Source organism: Trachypithecus francoisi, unplaced genomic scaffold, assembly GCF_009764315.1.
Source record: "Trachypithecus francoisi isolate TF-2019V2 unplaced genomic scaffold, Tfra_2.0 Lachesis_group9, whole genome shotgun sequence".
Taxonomy (NCBI): domain Eukaryota; kingdom Metazoa; phylum Chordata; class Mammalia; order Primates; family Cercopithecidae; genus Trachypithecus; species Trachypithecus francoisi.
Genome location: NW_022681474.1, coordinates 66,490,847 through 66,510,018, shown reverse-complemented (window position 1 = coordinate 66,510,018; position 19,172 = coordinate 66,490,847). Strand labels below are relative to the sequence as shown.

At 36.5% G+C, this 19,172-nt stretch overlaps 1 protein-coding gene across 2 annotated transcripts in view; it reads right to left on the bottom strand.

Moving 5' to 3' along the window:
- Positions 1 to 19,172, bottom strand: part of CTNNA3 (catenin alpha 3) — a 1,797,749-nt gene that overhangs the window by 1,662,518 nt on the left and 116,059 nt on the right. For both annotated transcript variants that reach the window (XM_033209585.1, XM_033209586.1), the window contains exon 4: positions 4,441 to 4,607. In XM_033209585.1, coding sequence (XP_033065476.1) covers positions 4,441 to 4,607 — 167 coding nt within the window. The remainder of the gene's footprint in view (positions 1 to 4,440; positions 4,608 to 19,172) is intronic.

Genomic DNA, 19,172 nt, shown 5'->3' with positions numbered 1-19,172 from the left:
AAAAAATGATAAAGGGGATATCACCACTGACCCCACAGAAATACAAACTACCATCAGAGAATACTATAAACACCTCTACACAAATCAACTAGAAAATCTAGAAGAAATGGATAATTTCCTGGACACTTACACTCTCCCAAGACTGAACCAGGAAGAAGTTGAATCCCTGAATAGACCAATAACAGGCTCTGAAATTGAGGCAACAATTAATAGCCTACCCACCAAAAAAAGTCCAGGACCAGATGGATTCACAGCTGAATTCTACCAGAGGTACAAGGAGGAGCTGGTACCATTCCTTCTGAAACTATTCCAATCAATAGAAAAAGAGGGAATCCTCCCTAACTCTTTTTATGAGGCCAACATCATCCTGATACCAAAGCCTGGCAGAGACACAACAAAAAAAGAGAATTTTAGACCAATATCCCTGATGAACATCGATGCAAAAATTCTCAATAAAATACTGGCAAACCGGATTCAGCAGCACATCAAAAAGCTTATCCACCATGATCAAGTGGGCTTCATCCCTGGGATGCAAGGCTGGTTCAACATTCGCAAATCAATAAACGTAATCCAGCATATAAACAGAACCAAAGACAAGAACCACATGATTATCTCAATAGATGCAGAAAAGGCTTTTGACAAAATTCAACAGCCCTTTATGCTAAAAACGCTCAATAAATTCGGTATTGATGGAACGTACCTCAAAATAATAAGAGCTATTTACGACAAACCCACAGCTAATATCATACTGAATGGGCAAAAACTGGAAAAATTCCCTTTGAAAACTGGCACAAGACAGGGATGCCCTCTCTCACCACTCCTATTCAACATAGTGTTGGAAGTTCTGGCTAGGGCAATCAGGCAAGAGAAAGAAATCAAGGGTATCCAGTTAGGAAAAGAAGAAGTCAAATTGTCCCTGTTTGCAGATGACATGATTGTATATTTAGAAAACCCCATCGTCTCAGCCCAAAATCTCCTTAAGCTGATAAGCAACTTCAGCAAAGTCTCAGGATACAAAATTAATGTGCAAAAATCACAAGCATTCTTATACACCAGTAACAGACAAGCAGAGAGCCAAATCAGGAATCAACTTCCATTCACAATTGCTTCAAAGAGAATCAAATACCTAGGAATCCAGCTTACAAGGGATGTAAAGGACCTCTTCAAGGAGAACTACAAACCACTGCTCAGTGAAATAAAAGAGGACACTAACAAATGGAAGAACATACCATGCTCATGGATAGGAAGAATCAATATCGTGAAAATGGCCATACTGCCCAAGGTGATTTATAGATTCAATGCCATCCCCATCAAGCTACCAATGACTTTCTTCACAGAATTGGAAAAAACGGCTTTAAAGTTCATATGGAACCAAAAAAGAGCCCACATTGCCAAGACAATCCTAGGTCAAAAGGACAAAGCTGGAGGCGTCACGCTACCTGACTTCAAACTATACTACAAGGCTACAGTAACCAAAACAGCATGGTACTGGTACCACAACAGAGAAATAGACCAATGGAACAGAACAGAGTCCTCAGAATAATACCACACATCTACAGCCATCTGATCTTTGACAAACCTGAGAGAAACAAGAAATGGGGAAAGGATTCCCTATTTAATAAATGGTGCTGGGAAAATTGGCTAGCCATAAGTAGAAAGCTGAAACTGGATCCTTTCCTTACCCCTTATACGAAAATTAATTCAAGATGGATTAGAGACTTAAATGTTAGACCTAATACCATAAAAACCCTAGAAGAAAATCTAGGTAGTACCATTCAGGACATAGGCATGGGCAAGGACTTCATGTCTAAAACACCAAAAGCAACGGCAGCAAAAGCAAAAATTGACAAATGGGATCTCATTAAACTAAAGAGCTTTTGCACAGCAAAAGAAACTACCATCAGAGTGAACAGGCAACCTACAGAATGGGAGAAAATTTTTGCAACCTACTCATCTGACAAAGGGCTAATATCCAGAATCTACAAAGAACTCAAACAATATACAAGAAAAAAACAAACAACCCCATCAAAAAGTGGGGAAAGGATATGAACAGACATTTCTCAAAAGAAGACATCCATACAGCCAACAGACACATGAAAAAATGCTCGTCATCACTCGCCATCAGAGAAATGCAAATCAAAACCACAATGAGATACCATCTCACATCAGTTAGAATGGCAATCATTAAGAAGTCAGGAAACAACAGGTGTTGGAGAGGATGTGGAGAAATAGGAACACTTTTACACTGTTGGTGGGATTGTAAACTAGTTCAACCATTATGGAAAACAGTATGGCGATTCCTCAAGGATCTAGAACTAGATGTACCATATGACCCAGCCATCCCACTACTGGGTATATACCCAAAGGATTATAAATTACTCTACTACAAAGACACATGCACACGTATGTTTATTGCGGCACTATTCACAATAGCAAAGACTTGGAATCAACCCAAATGTCCATCTGTGACAGACTGGATTAAGAAAATGTGGCACATATACACCATGGAATACTATGCAGCCATCAAAAAGGATGAGTTTGCGTCCTTTGTAGGGACATGGATGCAGCTGGAAACCATCATTCTTAGCAAACTATCACAAGAAGAGAAAACCAAACACCGCATGTTCTCACTCATAGGTGGGAACTGAACAATGAGATCACCTGGACTCGGGAAGGAGAACATCACACACTGGGGCCTATCATGGGGAGGGGGGAGGAGGGAGGGATTGCATTGGGGAGTTAGACATGATATAAACGTTATGCACATGTACCCTAGAACTTAAAGTATAATAAAAAAATAAATAAATAAATTTAAAAAAAATAAAAAAATAAAAATAAAAAAAAAGGATCGAATTGCTCTTTTTACTGTAATAAAACTATCAGTTCAGTAATTTGTCTATGGTTACTCAACAAACCAAGAACCAAGCAACAGAAACCTTTGCTCAATTATATCACCTACAAATCTTCTAGTAAACAGCTGCTGGTGATAAGAACAATTCCCTTTCCTAAAAAGCTACTTAAACCAAAAATAAAATAAAATAAAATAAAATAAAAAAGGATTGATTTGCTGTTTTTATGGTAATAAAACTATCAAAAGAAAAAAATGGAAGTACAAAGAGAGGGTCACTCTAGTGTTAAAATAAGCAATAGTGAATACAAGAAAGATGTGGCCAGGTGTATTGGCTCACACCTGTAATCTCAGCACTTTGGGAGGCCAAGGTGAGAGGATCATGAGGTCAGGAGTTCGAGACCAGCCTGGCCAACATAGTGAAACCCCCATCTCTACTAAAAGTAAATAATACAAAAAATTAGCCAGGCACGGTGGTGTGTGCCTGTAATCCCAGCTATTTGGGAGGCTAAAGCCAGAGAATTGCATGAACCTGGGAGGCAGAGATTGCAGTGAGCCGAGATGACCACTGCACTCCAGCCTGGGCGACAGTGTGAGATTCCATCTCAAAAAAAAGAGAAAAAAGAAAAAAAGAAAAAGACAAAGACAAAAAGAAAGATGCAAAGAAAGGTTTAGCTTAGCAGTTAGAGAAAATGATTTTGACAAGAAGGTTAATCAAATAAGACCATTGTTTGCTTAATAGAGTAGTGATAGTAAAATCACAGACACTTTATGAAAATGCAGATGTATTTATAAACAGAGTATAAGGGTCCTATTTCAAGCAGAAAATACAACAGATATAAAAAGAGTTCTTTGCAACCTTTTCATCTGAACACTACTAATGATTTGATCAAACTAAGAAAACAGACTTTAATAAAATTCTCTTTCTACTAAAAATGTGCTAAGTGGGTTTGTCTGAAAAAATAAAGCATTCAGGATATCTTGCTAACTTTGTATCCTACTAGTTAATATGCATTATTTACTTGTATTAAATACATGTCTACATTTTCCTAATGGATTACTACAGACATCACAGACTACCTGTAAACATGCACTCTTTATCCTGAATCAAGAGGACGTAGCAAAGTAGAATTCATTTACAAACCAGGATAAATTTCCAAATGTCTTAAGCTTTAAGTTTTCTATTTTTCAAGCCATTTATACGCATATGTTTATTATATATTATCTATATAATGATGTTATTTATTTATAGAGAGCATAGTTATTTAAATGATGTTATTTATTCATAGAGAACATAGTTGATCAAAAGTCTATAATTTTGATCATAAGTGATCAAAAGTCTATAATTTTCCTATCCATTTCCTTATAAGCAAGCCATCTTCTGTTTAATTTCCCATTGGCTTTAGAACTAACTCTGGCTTCCTTATTTTGAGGTATACATTAGTCTTCACAACCCAGTCTAGTCTGCTTCTGAAGGGGTGAAGTTAAGAAATGAGAGTGAAGCCAAGATGCACTAGGATCGACGCCAGGTTCAGAAAATGAAATTAGAAGTGAAGACAATGCCAAGGTAAACTAAGCCATCTTTTACTTACAGCTGACACATGTTGCAAGAGGCACATGACATCAATCATGTCCGCAAGGATAAGGAGTCTCGTCACTGCAGCCAGCAAGGCACGGGCAGCTTGAACCACAGCCTCCCTTTTTGGGAGAAAACAGGGGTCATCTGTAAATCTCTCAGCTGATACTTTCAGAGCTTCACCTGAAAAATACAACCCCAAATAAGTTATACTTTAAGTTTCAACTATGCCTATTTCAGAATTTATCAGCTAACCTAATTCCAAGTTAATTCCAAGACTAAGCATAATATAAAAATATTGTCAGTTGACAATTGTCAACACATGGTTTCTCAATAAACAATGCCGTTTCAAATTAACATTTGTTTTTGACAAATATTCTGTAATTAAGAAGCATGATATCATTTTCTTGCAAGAAAATTGCGCTCAATTGACTAGGAACATCTAATAAAATTGCTGTCAACTTCTGCTTTTGCTGAATCTCGTTTCTTGTAAAAGGTTTTATTACTAAAGCTTCAATCATAAACAATCCTGCTTACAAAAACAAGGTAAATCTTTATTGAGTTGGAAAGTAACTTAATGGATGTTAGAAAAGAGGTAGTCTTTAAGATAATAAGACTACAGCTCTGTGATAAAAGTTTAACATAGGCAAATATATTCTAAACTTTCAATATAATGAATAAACTATATCCTAGATTTAGTCACAGAAATAGTACTTCATAGTGCATAATTATTAAAGAATATTGTGTTCACTATTTTTAATGCCTTTTCATTTAAAATATATCTTGTTATTAAATATATATTCATTCATTGTTTTACGTTCCCAGTTCAGAAGGATATGAAATGAAAATATTTAATAAAAATCTCTCTCTACTCCCATCCAATAGCACAATTGATAATTACCACATCCACTATTTTTTAAGTTTTTAAATCTAAACTTGTTTTTATTATAAAAGTATTATAATGCATGTCTATTACTTTTAAATAATTCACCACACCAAAGAACATCAAGTAAAAATTTAAGTATCCAAACTAATCCCCCAAAGCACCAACTATTCAGCTTTTGTATATCTGTCCAGAAATTTTTACATGAATGTATTATTTATGTGTATAAGTATATATAGATACATATGTTTTATATACATAAATGTATACATGTTTTATATATGTATGTTTTTTGAATATATTCATATACATTCATATATACAAATATATGTTTTATAAAGACAGAGATTTTATAACAAAACATAGTTATTGTATATGTTATAAGAAGAAAAGATAAAAATATAGAGCCTTTAAACAAGTAGTATCCTACTAGAGAGATTTTCTATAATTTCTTTTTGCTTATCAATTTATTTTCCTTTCATACTGGGAAACAGATGACCAGCAGGCAATATAGCACAAGAATTAACAGTGTGTACTCTGGAGCCAGACTGCTTCAATGTCTCTGTCCTAGTATCTTAATCAAGTCACTTAACATCATTACTCTTCATTTTCTTCTTTTTGAAATTAATTAATAATAATAACTACTATTTTATGAGTATTAAATAAGAGTACATAAGGCATATTTCATTGATACACTGTAACTTATTTTACCAGGCCCCTAATGAACACATAAGTCATTTCCAACTTTTTCCTATTTCATATAATACTATAGAGAATGCCCAGGACATATATCTTTACATGCATGAACAAGTTTAGCCATAGGATAAATTTCTAAAAGTAGAATTCCTGAGTCAAGAGGTAAATGAATTTTAAGTTTTGTTACATATTGCCACAAAATTCTCCAAAATACAGTCATCCCATCAAAAATATACAAAAGGGTCTGTCTTACCCATTTATGGATTACATCCATAAATATTTTAGTTTTCACTGACTCATGAACCTTAGCATAAAGAAAATTGAGTCAGTTATTTTACTAAATAAAATAAAGAATACTGTTTCTTATAATTGACAAAACTTGTGAGGAGGGTCTGAGACTGTCTCAACATGTTAGTATGTCTCATTTAGATCTCTTTAGCAATACCAAGTGAGGAACTATGACTCTAGATACTTCTGAGATCAAATTCTTATATGCCCCATCTAGTTCTGGGACCCTGGACACTAAATGTCTTCAATGTCTTTATCTAGAGAAAGGGGTAAATATATCATTTATCTCACAGTGTTTCTTGGATGCTTAGATGAGATAGTGCATATAATATATTTAGCACAGTATTTAAACATGGAAAGCACTCAACAAAGATTAACTGTTACTTTGGGGAAAATTTCTAATAGAGATGGTAAATTTTTAAGACCAATAGGTGGGTGATTTTAATGTGCTTCTCCGCAAGTCAGAATTGCTGCTATAAGACTGAAAAGTTAAACTGACCTCCAAAATTTAGAAAGCAGATGAATGCCCACAAAAAAAGATTAATTTTTTATTGTTGTGATTCTGACTTGGAAAGTTATAACAGCCTTTTTAGAATACTGTCTTTGACTTCACATACTAAAACTAAATATATATCAAAAAATACATTTTTTTACTCTAAAAATGTTGGAATGTTGAACAACTGGCTGAAGAGCCATATTCAGAAAGAGATCATTTAAACAATTATTATATTCTTGTCTTTGTTAAGGGAATATGAAGAGCCAGTCAGGTAGCTCTGTTGGAAGGAGAAATGTCACCCCCAAAATACATTAATAAAGATGCTATAACTTAAATTCTTATTGCTGGACTTGTCCCTAATTTCCCCAATATTCGTAACCCTTTTCAGCTGGTTTCAGCCCACACTCTGGTCCTAAGTTAAACATCACTTCCTATGGGAAGCTTGGACCCCCCATTACTAAGATAGGTCTTACAGTAAGATTCTATGCTTTCTACCATAACCTTCATAATTTATTATAACAAATTGTATCAAAACCTGTCTTTTCTTCTGGATCATAAAACTAGTAAGTGCAAGAGCTGCATTGGTCCTGGTCACCACAGCATTCCCAGGATCTAGAATAGTGCTTACTCTGTTGCATATATTCAATACATTGACTATATATTGCCAAATTAATATGTGAATGAACATTATTCAACTTTTCTTTGATAAACATTTTTGTTTCCTCTATAAAACAGCTGTATCCTAGGTATCCAGGAGATAGATATCAGTATGAAACAGTTTTTTTGCAGCCCAAGAAGTTCAGAGTCAAGTGAAAGTCATCAAACACTGATACAGGTTTCTGGTACAGGCCTGTACAAAGTACTAAGAGACACAGAGGAGGACCTACCTCTGCCTGAGGTGTCAGAAGACATACAAAGGAATGTTCTAGGTAAAAGAAACATGTTCCAACTATTGATAAGGTATTGATAACAACAACTGGTTTATAGAATTTAGCCAGTTCACTGTCATATTGATTTCTGACAGGAGAAAATGGTTATTTTCCTAATTAAATAGAAAAAAAGGTACAAGTTTCCCTTCCATCTATAATATTAGCATCTATGTTTTATAAAGTCTACATGTGGAGAGTCTACTCTTTTGAAATATCATTCCCAATCTTGCTTATAATGCTTTTACTTTGAAGTTTGCTGAATAGGAAATTTCACATTTAAAATACACACAAATAAAAATAACTACATTTTTTCTTCAAGAAATCCCACTCTATACATAAAAATAATTACTAAAGGTCTTGAAAATGCCACAAAAACTAGGTTCAGAAAACTTCTTTCTACTGAGTTCATTTAGTTCCTTTCCTAAAAAAGGGATTTTTTTTTTTTTTTTTTTTGAGACGGAGTCTCGCTCTGCCGCCCGGGCTGGAGTGCTGTGGTCGGATCTCAGCTCACTGCAAGCTCCGCCTCCCGGGTTCACGCCATTCTCCTGCCTCAGCCTCCCGAGTAGCTGGGACTACAGGCGCCCACCACCTCGCCCGGCTAATTTTTTTGTATTTTTTAGTAGAGACGGGGTTTCACCGTGTTAGCCAGGATGGTCTTGATCTCCTGACCTCGTGATCCGCCCGTCTCGGCCTCCCAAAGTGCTGGGATTACAGGCTTGAGCCACTGCGCCCGGCCGGATTTTTTTTAATTGTTAAAAAAAATCACTTATGAAATGCCTGCTAAAATAAGGTACTAGAGTATATAGTCTACAAACATCTATAGAGGTAACTTTTACACACCTATATACGTGTAAGAGATGAAAATTTCTGAATATACAAAAATCTGGCCTACAAACTATATGATCAAATAAATACACTCCAGAAGTACAAAAAAATTGTTGGCCAAATACACATATTACAAAATATTCTTTATTTTATAAAGCTTCCTATATGGTTCTTTTACAAGTTACTTTGCTGCATTTAAAAGTATAATTCTACTTTCTAAAAGTGATTATATTGATTACAAACTTAAAAGTCAAAGAAAACCTGGTATAAGAAAAATATCCAGAGGAAAAAGAGAGTAACTAAAATGAAAAGGGGCAGGTACTAAAGATAAAAAATTTCCCCAGCTTTTACTTGACATTATGTTTATTATTCTATTAAGATTTCTAATATATGGATCTGGCCAAGTGATACAAATACATCATGGTAAAAGGTTTATATCATACACATATAACATGCATTAGTACATACTCATTGATTCAGTATATACTAGGGTTCACAGACTGAGACTAAACACCCAGGGTTTGGTTTTATTTGTTTTTAATTGGGAAAGTGCCATTTTGAATCTGAAAACTCTGAAGAGGTAGAAGCTTGAATTTAACTTTTTAGCAGACAATTATTTTACTTGGCAGGAAAGAGAGGGGGATGATCTCAATTCCACCCTAAACTTACACAGATGTTAAAAAAAAAAAAAATGGTAAAGACTCTCCTTTAAAATATCCAAGACAGTTTGACTACAAGGAGCAAAAATGTTTTGTATGATTAAAAGAAAACCTTATTATGGCAGGTGGAAGGGAAGCAAAGTTAGCCACTGCTGTGTGGACCCAAGGTTGGGTGCTACAGCTGGGTTATAGACGAGGGATGTGGCTGCATATGGTTGCTATTGTAAACTATTGGCTATGTTTTATTTCCATTTTATTATCATTGAACTTAGTAAGTCTTATTTAAAGTTCTAATTTGCTTCCAGCGAAGGCAGAGTAACAGAGACCAGATTCCTTTCCTACCTGAAACCAAAACACATACCAAATAAATGCAAAAATGGTTATAAGGCACTGGATGTTAGGCAATTAAGGTCAGTAATCCTGAGAAATGGACCCCCCCTCCAAAAAACAAGGATGACCCTTTTGATAGCCGCAGCTTACCACCATAAGAGATTTTCCAGGCCATGATACAGGAAGGGGAAACCAAGGCAGAGCCTGGCAAATTCTCTGAGCTGAGGAGACAAAGCTGAGAGTCCTGGGAGATTCAAGGCAGTAAAAGTATAAAACAGAACAGAGAATGATAAAGGGAAGAGATACACAGAGAAAGAACACCGATAATCTGCACATGCTCCCTCTTTGTATTCAGCTGAATACTGATCAACCCATATACTGGAGGAAACCACCCAAGGCTAGGGAAAGAACCACCCAAAAGGATTTGAGGTAACATTACTTGCCACTCACACAGGACTGGAAATAATGCTTGTCCAACCACCAGACTTGAAAACTTCATAACTTATGGGACATTGAGTAGAATACAAAGAAGAGCCTTGCCTCAATAGTGGGGAAGAATTAGCCTTAGACTGAACATTGCCCTAGAGTCCTCTAACGAAGCAATTCAGAGAAAGCAGAATTCCCAGCTTCAAGACCAGCAGCATTCATGCATCAGAGAAGAGAGATAGCCAGGTAAAGGCAACAGCAGAGCAGCATAATGATTTAATGAAAATGGAAGTGTGTCTGGAATTGGTGGGTTCTTGGTCTTACTGACTTCAAGAATGAAGCCGCGGACCATCACAGTGAGTGTTACAGTTCTTAAAGGCAGTGCCTCTGGAGTTGTTTGTTCCTCCCGGTGGGTTCGTGGTCTTGCTGGCTGCAGGAGTGAAGCTACAGACCTTTGCGATGAGTGTTACAGCTCATGAAGGTGGCACGGACGCAAAGAGTGAGAAGCAGCAAGATTTATTGTAAAGAGTGAAAGAACAAAGCTTCCACACTCTGGAAGGGGACCCGAGCAGGTTGCCATTGTTGGCTCAGGCAGCCTGCTTTTATTCTCTTATCTGACCCCACCCACATCCTGCTGATTGGTCCATTTTACAGATAACGGATTGGTCCATTTTGACAGAGTGCTGATTGGTGCGTTTACAATCCCTGAGCTAGACACAGAGTGCTGATTGGTGCGTGTACAATCCTTTAGCTTGACACAGTGCTAGACAGAAAAGTTCTCCAAGTCCCCACCAGATTAGCTAGATACAGAGTACTGATTGGTGTATTTACAATCTTTGAACTAGACACAGAGTGCTGATTGGTGTGTTTACAAACCTTGAGCTAGACAGAGTGCTGATTCATGTATGTACAATCCCTTAGCTAGACATAAAGGTTCTCCAGGTCCCCACTAGACTCAGGAGCCCAGCTGGCTTCACCTACTGAAGCTGCCCCCCAGTCCCCCGCTGTGTGCCTGCACTCCTCAGCCCCTGGGCAGTGGATGGGACTGGGCACCATGGCACAGGGAGCAGGGCTGGTAGGGGAGGCTCCAGCTAGGCAGGAGCCCACTGCAGGTGTGGGGGAGGCTCCAACTGCGCAGGAGCCCACTGCAGGTGTCGGGGAGACTCAGGCATGGTGGACTGCAGGTCCCAAGCCCTGCCCCTCAGGGAGGCAGCTGAGGCTCGGGGAGAATTCAAGTGCAGCACCAGCCGGCCGGCACTGCTGGGAGACCTGGCGCACCCTCTGCAGCTGCTGACCCGGGTGCTAAGCCCCTCACTACCTGGGGCAGTGGGGCTGCTCTGAGTGTGGGACCCGCCAAGGCCACGCCCACCTGGAACTCGCCCTGGCCCCCAAGCCCAGCGCACAGCCCTGGTTCCCACGGCACCTCTCCCTCCATACCTCGCCACAAGCAGAGGAAGCCAGTTCCAGCCTTAGCCAGCCCAGAGAGGGGCTCCCACAGTGCAGCAGCGGGCTGAAGGGCTCCTCAAGTGCAGCTAGAGTGGGCAACTAGGTGGAGGAGGCGCTGAGAGCAAGCCAGGGTCACCAGCACGTTGTCACTTCTCAGAAGGACATGAGCAGCCAGTCAGTAAGGCCTGCACCATTGGGAACTCTCAAAATGAGCTGGGAAATACTTTGATTGGGTTGATTCTATAAAATTATACTTAATGTTTTATAAAACATAAAATCTGATGGGGCTAGTTTCTATAAAAATAATAGAAACATCTCCCAACATCATAGATAGGATATAGTAGAAGCTGTATTAAAAGACCTCCTCTTCACCACCTCTCTAGATTAATAAGCTCTTTTTATTACTCTCAGCAACATATTAATGATATCTCCTTTCTGGTATGTAAAATACACTGAAGACCTTCTGCTTCCAATAACTGAAGTTGATCAAGATGTTGAAAAGGTTTGCTCCCCAATCTTTCCATGTGAGTTGTAATTATAATTATATAGTTTTATTAATTATATAAATCTATCAAATATAAGTGTAAAAATATATATTAATTTTTTTAAAACTAATTTTTAATGCTTTGGAGACATTCAGCAAAGACGAGTTGCTAAAAATGTTAAGTTGGATGTGGAAGCAAAAAATGGTAAAAGTTGGAGCAGCACAAGGCAAGGCAAGGAAAAGGATTATAAAAGATCAAGAAAGATTCTGCAGTTAGGTAGCTTCCCAAGTGTCATTAAGCTTTCTTCCACGAAGACAACAAAACTGGAAATCTTAGTCAATATAGTTTGGTTGTGGTTTTGGTCAAAATGACTATGTAAGATGCAATCAACAAACCATGCTAAAAAGAGATTGGATAACATTCATGTTACACCCTTTAATATAAAATATTTAAGTTGTGCATTTGTGTGTGTATAACTAATGAACTAATGAACTTTTTACTTCTAATAATGAGAACGAATATATCTTGAAGCAAAAATTATCTGCTATATTTTAAAACACTGGAAATAACTTTCAGCCACATTTAGTCAAACTTTAATTATATACTTATATGTAAAAGTACACAACTCCTAATTTAAAACTTTATTAATATTTTTATGAGCAAAATATTTTGTACAGTGTATCTATAAACTATGCACCTAAATAAATTTCAATATTAAGATTTTAAAATAGAGCTAAACATCTCTTCAGAATTTCAAAGAAAAATGATATTTTTTAATTTTCAAAAAACTGACCAAGTATTTTCATGTCATATTTAAATTTGACAATTTTTTTTTCTATGCAGACTCTCACTTTGTCACCTAGGTGGGAGTACAGGGAGTAATCTTAGCTCATCGCAGTCTCAAACTCCTGGGCTCAAGCAATCCTCCTGCCTCAGCCTTCCAAGGAGCTGAGATTACAGGTATGCATCACCAAACCCAATTAATTTTTATATCTCTTATAGAGATAGGGTCTCGTTATGTTGCCCAAGCTGGTCTAGAACTCCTGGCCTCAAGTGATCCTCCCTCCTCTGCCTCTCAAAATGCTGGGATTACAGCCATGAGCCACCCCACTGAGCTAAATTTGACAATAATTTTAAGATAATAAAATACACAAAATATATTCCTACAACATTATCATCATGTCCTGGTGTTACAAGTTTCATATACCTAAAGTGGTTTACAGTAAAACAAACTGACAAAGGAACAAAGCAATCCATATTGTAAACCAATCAATAAAAAGAGAAAATAGTATGGATTTATAATTTAAATATTTAAACTTTGAGCTGAAATAGCTACCCATAATTACTCTCTATTGAATTTCTTTCCCAACAACCTATTGACTGATATGCCATCCACCAATAAACACTTTTATATTATTCTTGATGTCAATTTAATTCTTTTGAGGTGAAATAATAGGCCTTATAACTAAGGTTTCTAACTAAAGTTAATTTATCATTTTTTTCTAATATTTCCTTTTATGGCTAAATATAGCAAGCCTAGCCATGAATACACTTACATTACACTATGCTGAATTAGCAAAAATTGATATATTTGCTTTTTTGACATCTGCTAAAAGAATCTCATTCTAGTGCTTTGGAGTTGAAAGCTTTTTTTTAATAAATGATACCTAACCCTTACAAACAGGTCATTCATTCATTTATCAACTACTGAGCACTAAAATATGCAAAGCACTATGGGGTATACAACAGTGATTATAACATGGTCTCTACCAGGTACCCTCAAATAGGAAAATGAACCACTTCAATGAGAAGATTCTTCTGTTTGGTTTTAAATGTCAGCATCTTCAGATACACCTACCTTAAAGTATATTGACATAATTCCACAGCACATCCCCCCAAAAAATACATATACAATAATTCTTCATATGCACAATTCCTAGATTTCAATATTTTATGTATGATTTAAAAGTTCTCTGAGGAGAAAATGAAAAATGAGAGTGATCCTACAGCAAAGGATCATTTTAAAATAAAATTACCAATTATCAATTATCACTTATAATCAGCCTCAACAAAGTTCTATTCATCAAGAGGTTAAGTAATAAAGTAGAATTCAGGCTTCACCTTACTAGAAATTCAAGTCTCACAGCTGTGATATGAGCAATAAATATTTAACAAATTTATTCTTTCAAATATCACCCCATTCAGAGTACTACAGCTGTTAATCAGTAAGGTCAAATTTGGCCCTACTGATATGCTCCTTATGTAGAAATGACAGAAGTTATTTTAGGGCCCCATTATAAAGTCTTAGTTCACAAGCTCACACAAAACTTGCAAGGAAGTCAATGTGGCTAACTGTACGTACTGAAAGTACAAAGTCAAACCCCAAGGAGCATAAAAATGTAGGAAGATAAACATCTAGGATTCTGAACCATTACAAAAGAAAATACATTCCATTCACAAGAGCATCCAAAGAATAAAATATTTAGGAATAAATTTAACAAAGAAGTGTAAGACTTGTATGCTGAAAATCGCAAAACATTGCTGACAAATTAAAGATGACCTAAATAAATGATCATATCTCATGCTCATGGATTAGAAGACTTAATATTAAGATAGCAATACTCCCCATATTGGTCCACAGATTCACAATAATCCTTGACTGATATGGCTTAGATGTTTATCCGCTCCAAATCTCAGGTTGAGGATACAAAATTAATGTGCAAAAATCACAAGCATTCTTATACACCAGTAACAGACAAGCAGAGAGCCAAATCAGGAATCAACTTCCATTCACAATTGCTTCAAAGAGAATCAAATACCTAGGAATCCAGCTTACAAGGGATGTAAAGGACCTCTTCAAGGAGAACTACAAACCACTGCTCAGTGAAATCAAAGAGGACACAAACAAATGGAAGAACATACCATGCTCATGGATAGGAAGAATCAATATGTGAAAATGGCCATACTGCCCAAGGTGATTTATAGATTCAATGCCATCCCCATCAAGCTACCAATGACTTTCTTCACAGAATTGGAAAAAACGGCTTTAAAGTTCATATGGAACCAAAAAAGAGCCCGCATTGCCAAGACAATCCTAAGTCAAAAGGACAAAGCTGGAGGCGTCACGCTACCTGACTTCAAACTATACTACAAGGCTACAGTAACCAAAACAGCATGGTACTGGTACCACAACAGAGAAATAGACCAATGGAACAGAACAGAGTCCCCAGAAATAATACCACACATCTACAGCCATCTGATCTTTGACAAACCTGAGAGAAACAAGAAATGGGGAAAGGATTCCCTATTTAATAAATGGTGCTGGGAAAACTGGCTAGCCATAAGTAGAAAGCTGAAACTGGATCCTTTCCTACCCCTTATACGAAAATTAATTCAAGATGGATTAGAGACTTAAATGTTAGACCTAATACCATAAAAACCCTAGAAGAAAATCTAGGTAGTACCATTCAGGACATAGGCATGGGCAAGGACTTCATGTCTAAAACATCAAAAGCAACGGCAGCAAAAGCCAAAATTGACAAATGGGATCTAATTAAACTAAAGAGCTTTTGCACAGCTAAAGAAAGTACCATCAGAGTGAACAGGCAACCTACAGAATGGGAGAAAATTTTTGCAACCTACTCATCTGACAAAGGGCTAATATCCAGAATCTACAAAGAACTCAAACAAATATACAAGAAAAAAACAAACAACCCTATCAAAAAGTGGGGAAAGGATATGAACAGACATTTCTCAAAAGAAGACATCCATACAGCCAACAGACACATGAAAAAATGCTCATCATCACTCGCCATCAGAGAAATGCAAATCAAAACCACAATGAGATACCATCTCACACCAGTCAGAATGGCAATCATTAAGAAGTCAGGAAACAACAGGTGTTGGAGAGGATGTGGAGAAATAGGAACACTTTTACACTCTTGGTGGGATTGTAAACTAGTTCAACCATTATGGAAAACAGTATGGCGATTCCTCAAGGATCTAGAACTAGATGTACCATATGACCCAGCCATCCCACTACTGGGTATATACCAAAGGATTATAAATTACTCTACTACAAAGACACATGCACACATATGTTTATTGCGGCACTATTCACAATAGCAAAGACTTGGAATCAACCCAAATGTCCATCTGTGACAGACTGGATTAAGAAAATGTGGCACATATACACCATGGAATACTATGCAGCCATCAAAAAGGATGAGTTTGCGTCCTTTGTAGGGACATGGATGCAGCTGGAAACCATCATTCTTAGCAAACTATCACAAGAACAGAAAACCAAACACCGCATGTTCTCACTCATAGGTGGGAACTGAACAATGAGATCACTTGGACTCGGGAAGGGGAACATCACACACTGGGGCCTATCATGAGGAGGGGGGAGGAGGGAGGGATTGCATTGGGGAGTTATACATGATATAAACGTCATGCACATGTACCCTAGAACTTAAAAGTATAATAAAAAAAAAAAAAGAAGCAAAAAAAAAAAATACAAGGCAAAAAATAAAAACAAACATTCTTGCATTGCAAAAAAAAAAAAACAAATCTCAGGTTGAAATGTCATCCCCAGTTTTGAAGGTGGAACCCAGCGGAAGGTGTTTGGGTCATGAGGGTGCATCCCTTATGAATGTCTTGGTGCTGTCCTCATGATAACAAGTGAGTTCTTGCTCAGTTCCCATAAGATCTGGTTGTTTAAAAGAGTCTGGGACCTCCCACTCCTCTTGCTCCCACTCTCATCATGTGACATGCTAGCTCCCCCTTTGCCTTCCACTATGATTGGAAGCTTCCTGACACCCTCACCAGAGGCAGTTGCTGATGCTATGCTTCATGTACAACCTGCAGAACCATGAGTCAATTAAATCTCTTTTCTTTATAAATCACCCAGTCTCAGGTGTTCCTTTATAGCAATGCAAAAATGCATTAACACACTTTTAACGCAATCCTTGCTGGCTCTTTTGAAGAAATTGACCAGCTGATCCTAAAATTCATACAGAAATGCAAGGGACCCAGAATAGCCGAAACAATCTTGAAAAAGAAGGGCAAAGTTATAGAAATCACACTTCCCAATTTCAAAACTTACAAAGAAGCTATAATAATCAGTAGAATTGATATCTCAGAAATAAACCCTTGCACTTATGGTGAGTTGGTCTTCAACAAAGGGGTCAAGAAACTTCAGTGGGAAAGTAACAGTCTTTTCAACAATGGTGCTGGGACAATTAGATATCCACACACATACACACACACACACAAAAAAAAAACTAAATGTGGACATCTATCTCATATCACACACACTAGTTAATTCAAGGTAGATCATAGACCTACATGCAAGAGCTAAAACTATAAAACTTAGAAAGAAAACAGGAATAAAACTTTATAATCTCGAGTTAGGCAACAATGTCTTATATATGACAACAAAAGTACAAGCAATTAAAAAATTGATGAATTGGACAATCAAAACTTAAACCTTTTGAACTCCAAAAAACAAACAAAAAAAAATTAAGAAGATAAAAAGACAACCCACAGAATGGAAGAAAAAGTCTGTAAACCCTATATCCAATAAGGGGCTTGTATCCAGAATCTATTAAAAAAAAAGAAACTTACTACTTAATAATGAAAAGACAACCCAACTTTTAAAATAGGCAAAGAGTCTAAATAGACATTTTTCCAAAGAAAAAATACAAATGGTCAATAAGCGCATAAAATGACATGCTATCATAAATATAATCTAAATTATTAAAGCATAATTAAAGATGTACAGAGGTTTTAGTAAGGACCTTTGAATAAGTATTTTTTTATTATTTAAAAATAGGCACATTTCTTGTGTAGTCAAAAACATGAGACTAAAAACATTCCTAGAGAGGAGACCAAAAAAATAAATAAATAAATGTGTATGTATGTGTACTGGAAATTATCACCTTAATGACTGTAAAAACTAGTGAGTAATTATTATAATGAAGCAGTAGAAAAGTAACATTTACATACATTGCAGCTAACTTCTCTCCTTGAGGGGAATATCAAGATCATTAAAAGGATGCGAGTAGAGGGTGCCAATCTTGTTTACCATGCTGCAGCAAAACCATGAGCAGAATGGAAATCCCTAGAGAGACCCCATAGAGCTCATTATGTAGCTAAAAGCAAACTCTAAGCTATAAATATTGGTTGTCTTTTGCACAAAAATTAACAGTAGCTTTAATTGTCCTTTCTTTTTACTTTTCCCACCAATGATACATTCAGTCTGAGAAACTTAAGATTCTTAACAAGTTAAGAGGTCAAATATTTTTGAAACTCCTTGGATTCTTAGTTCCTTTACTTCAGAGTCAGCAAACTATGGAAACAAGCCAAATCCAGCCTGCCCTGTTTATGTGCAGCCTACAAGCTAAGAATGTTTTTTAATATTTTTAAAGGTTGGGGAAAAAATCAAAATAATATTTTATGACATGAAAAATTATATAAAATGTAAATTTCAGTATACTTTATTGGAACACAACCATGCCTTTTTGTTTATTGCTTACGTATTTCTATAGCTATTTTCATTCTTCAACAGACAGAGTTAAATACTTGCAACAATGTATGCCCCACAAAGCCTGAAATATTTACTCCCTGGCCTTTTATAGAGAATGTTTGCTGACCCCTCATCTGAGATAAATGAACTAATAAAATTCATAATCTGTTTTTTTAAAAAGCACTTCATTTTTAAAAAGTTCATACAACTAACAAGGGTCTCCATTTTGATATATATAAGTGTGGCCCTAAAAATTCTTTTTCAAAAACTCTTTAGTTGGCCATCATATCTTAAGCTGAATATATGAACCTTGCCTGAAAATCCTAGACAACATAAAGTTGAGTTTATCCCTTAAAAGAATAAAACTTGACCCAGCAGTCTTTCAGCTTCAGTATTCATATATCTAATAATTTTAGCATCTCAGGAATTTCCCATATGCCTCAGTTAAATAGTTCCCTGAAGAATACGCAGCCAGCTCTACATAATGCTCCCAGTGTAATACCAAAAAGAGGTATGAATTTTCTCCTCACCCCAAAGCATAATAGTGAAACACCATACTGCAGGAGTCAACAGCCAGCTCATCTACCTTGTTCACTACCTTTCAGTGAAATCCTGAGCAAGTCACATAACTTTTTGGTATCAATATCCTTATTATGCAAACACAAAGATTATGGAAACACAATAAAGAAAATAAGTGAAAGCCTTTAGTTCTCAGAAAAATATACCGAATAAACACGGAGTTCTTACAAGGCAAAAGTA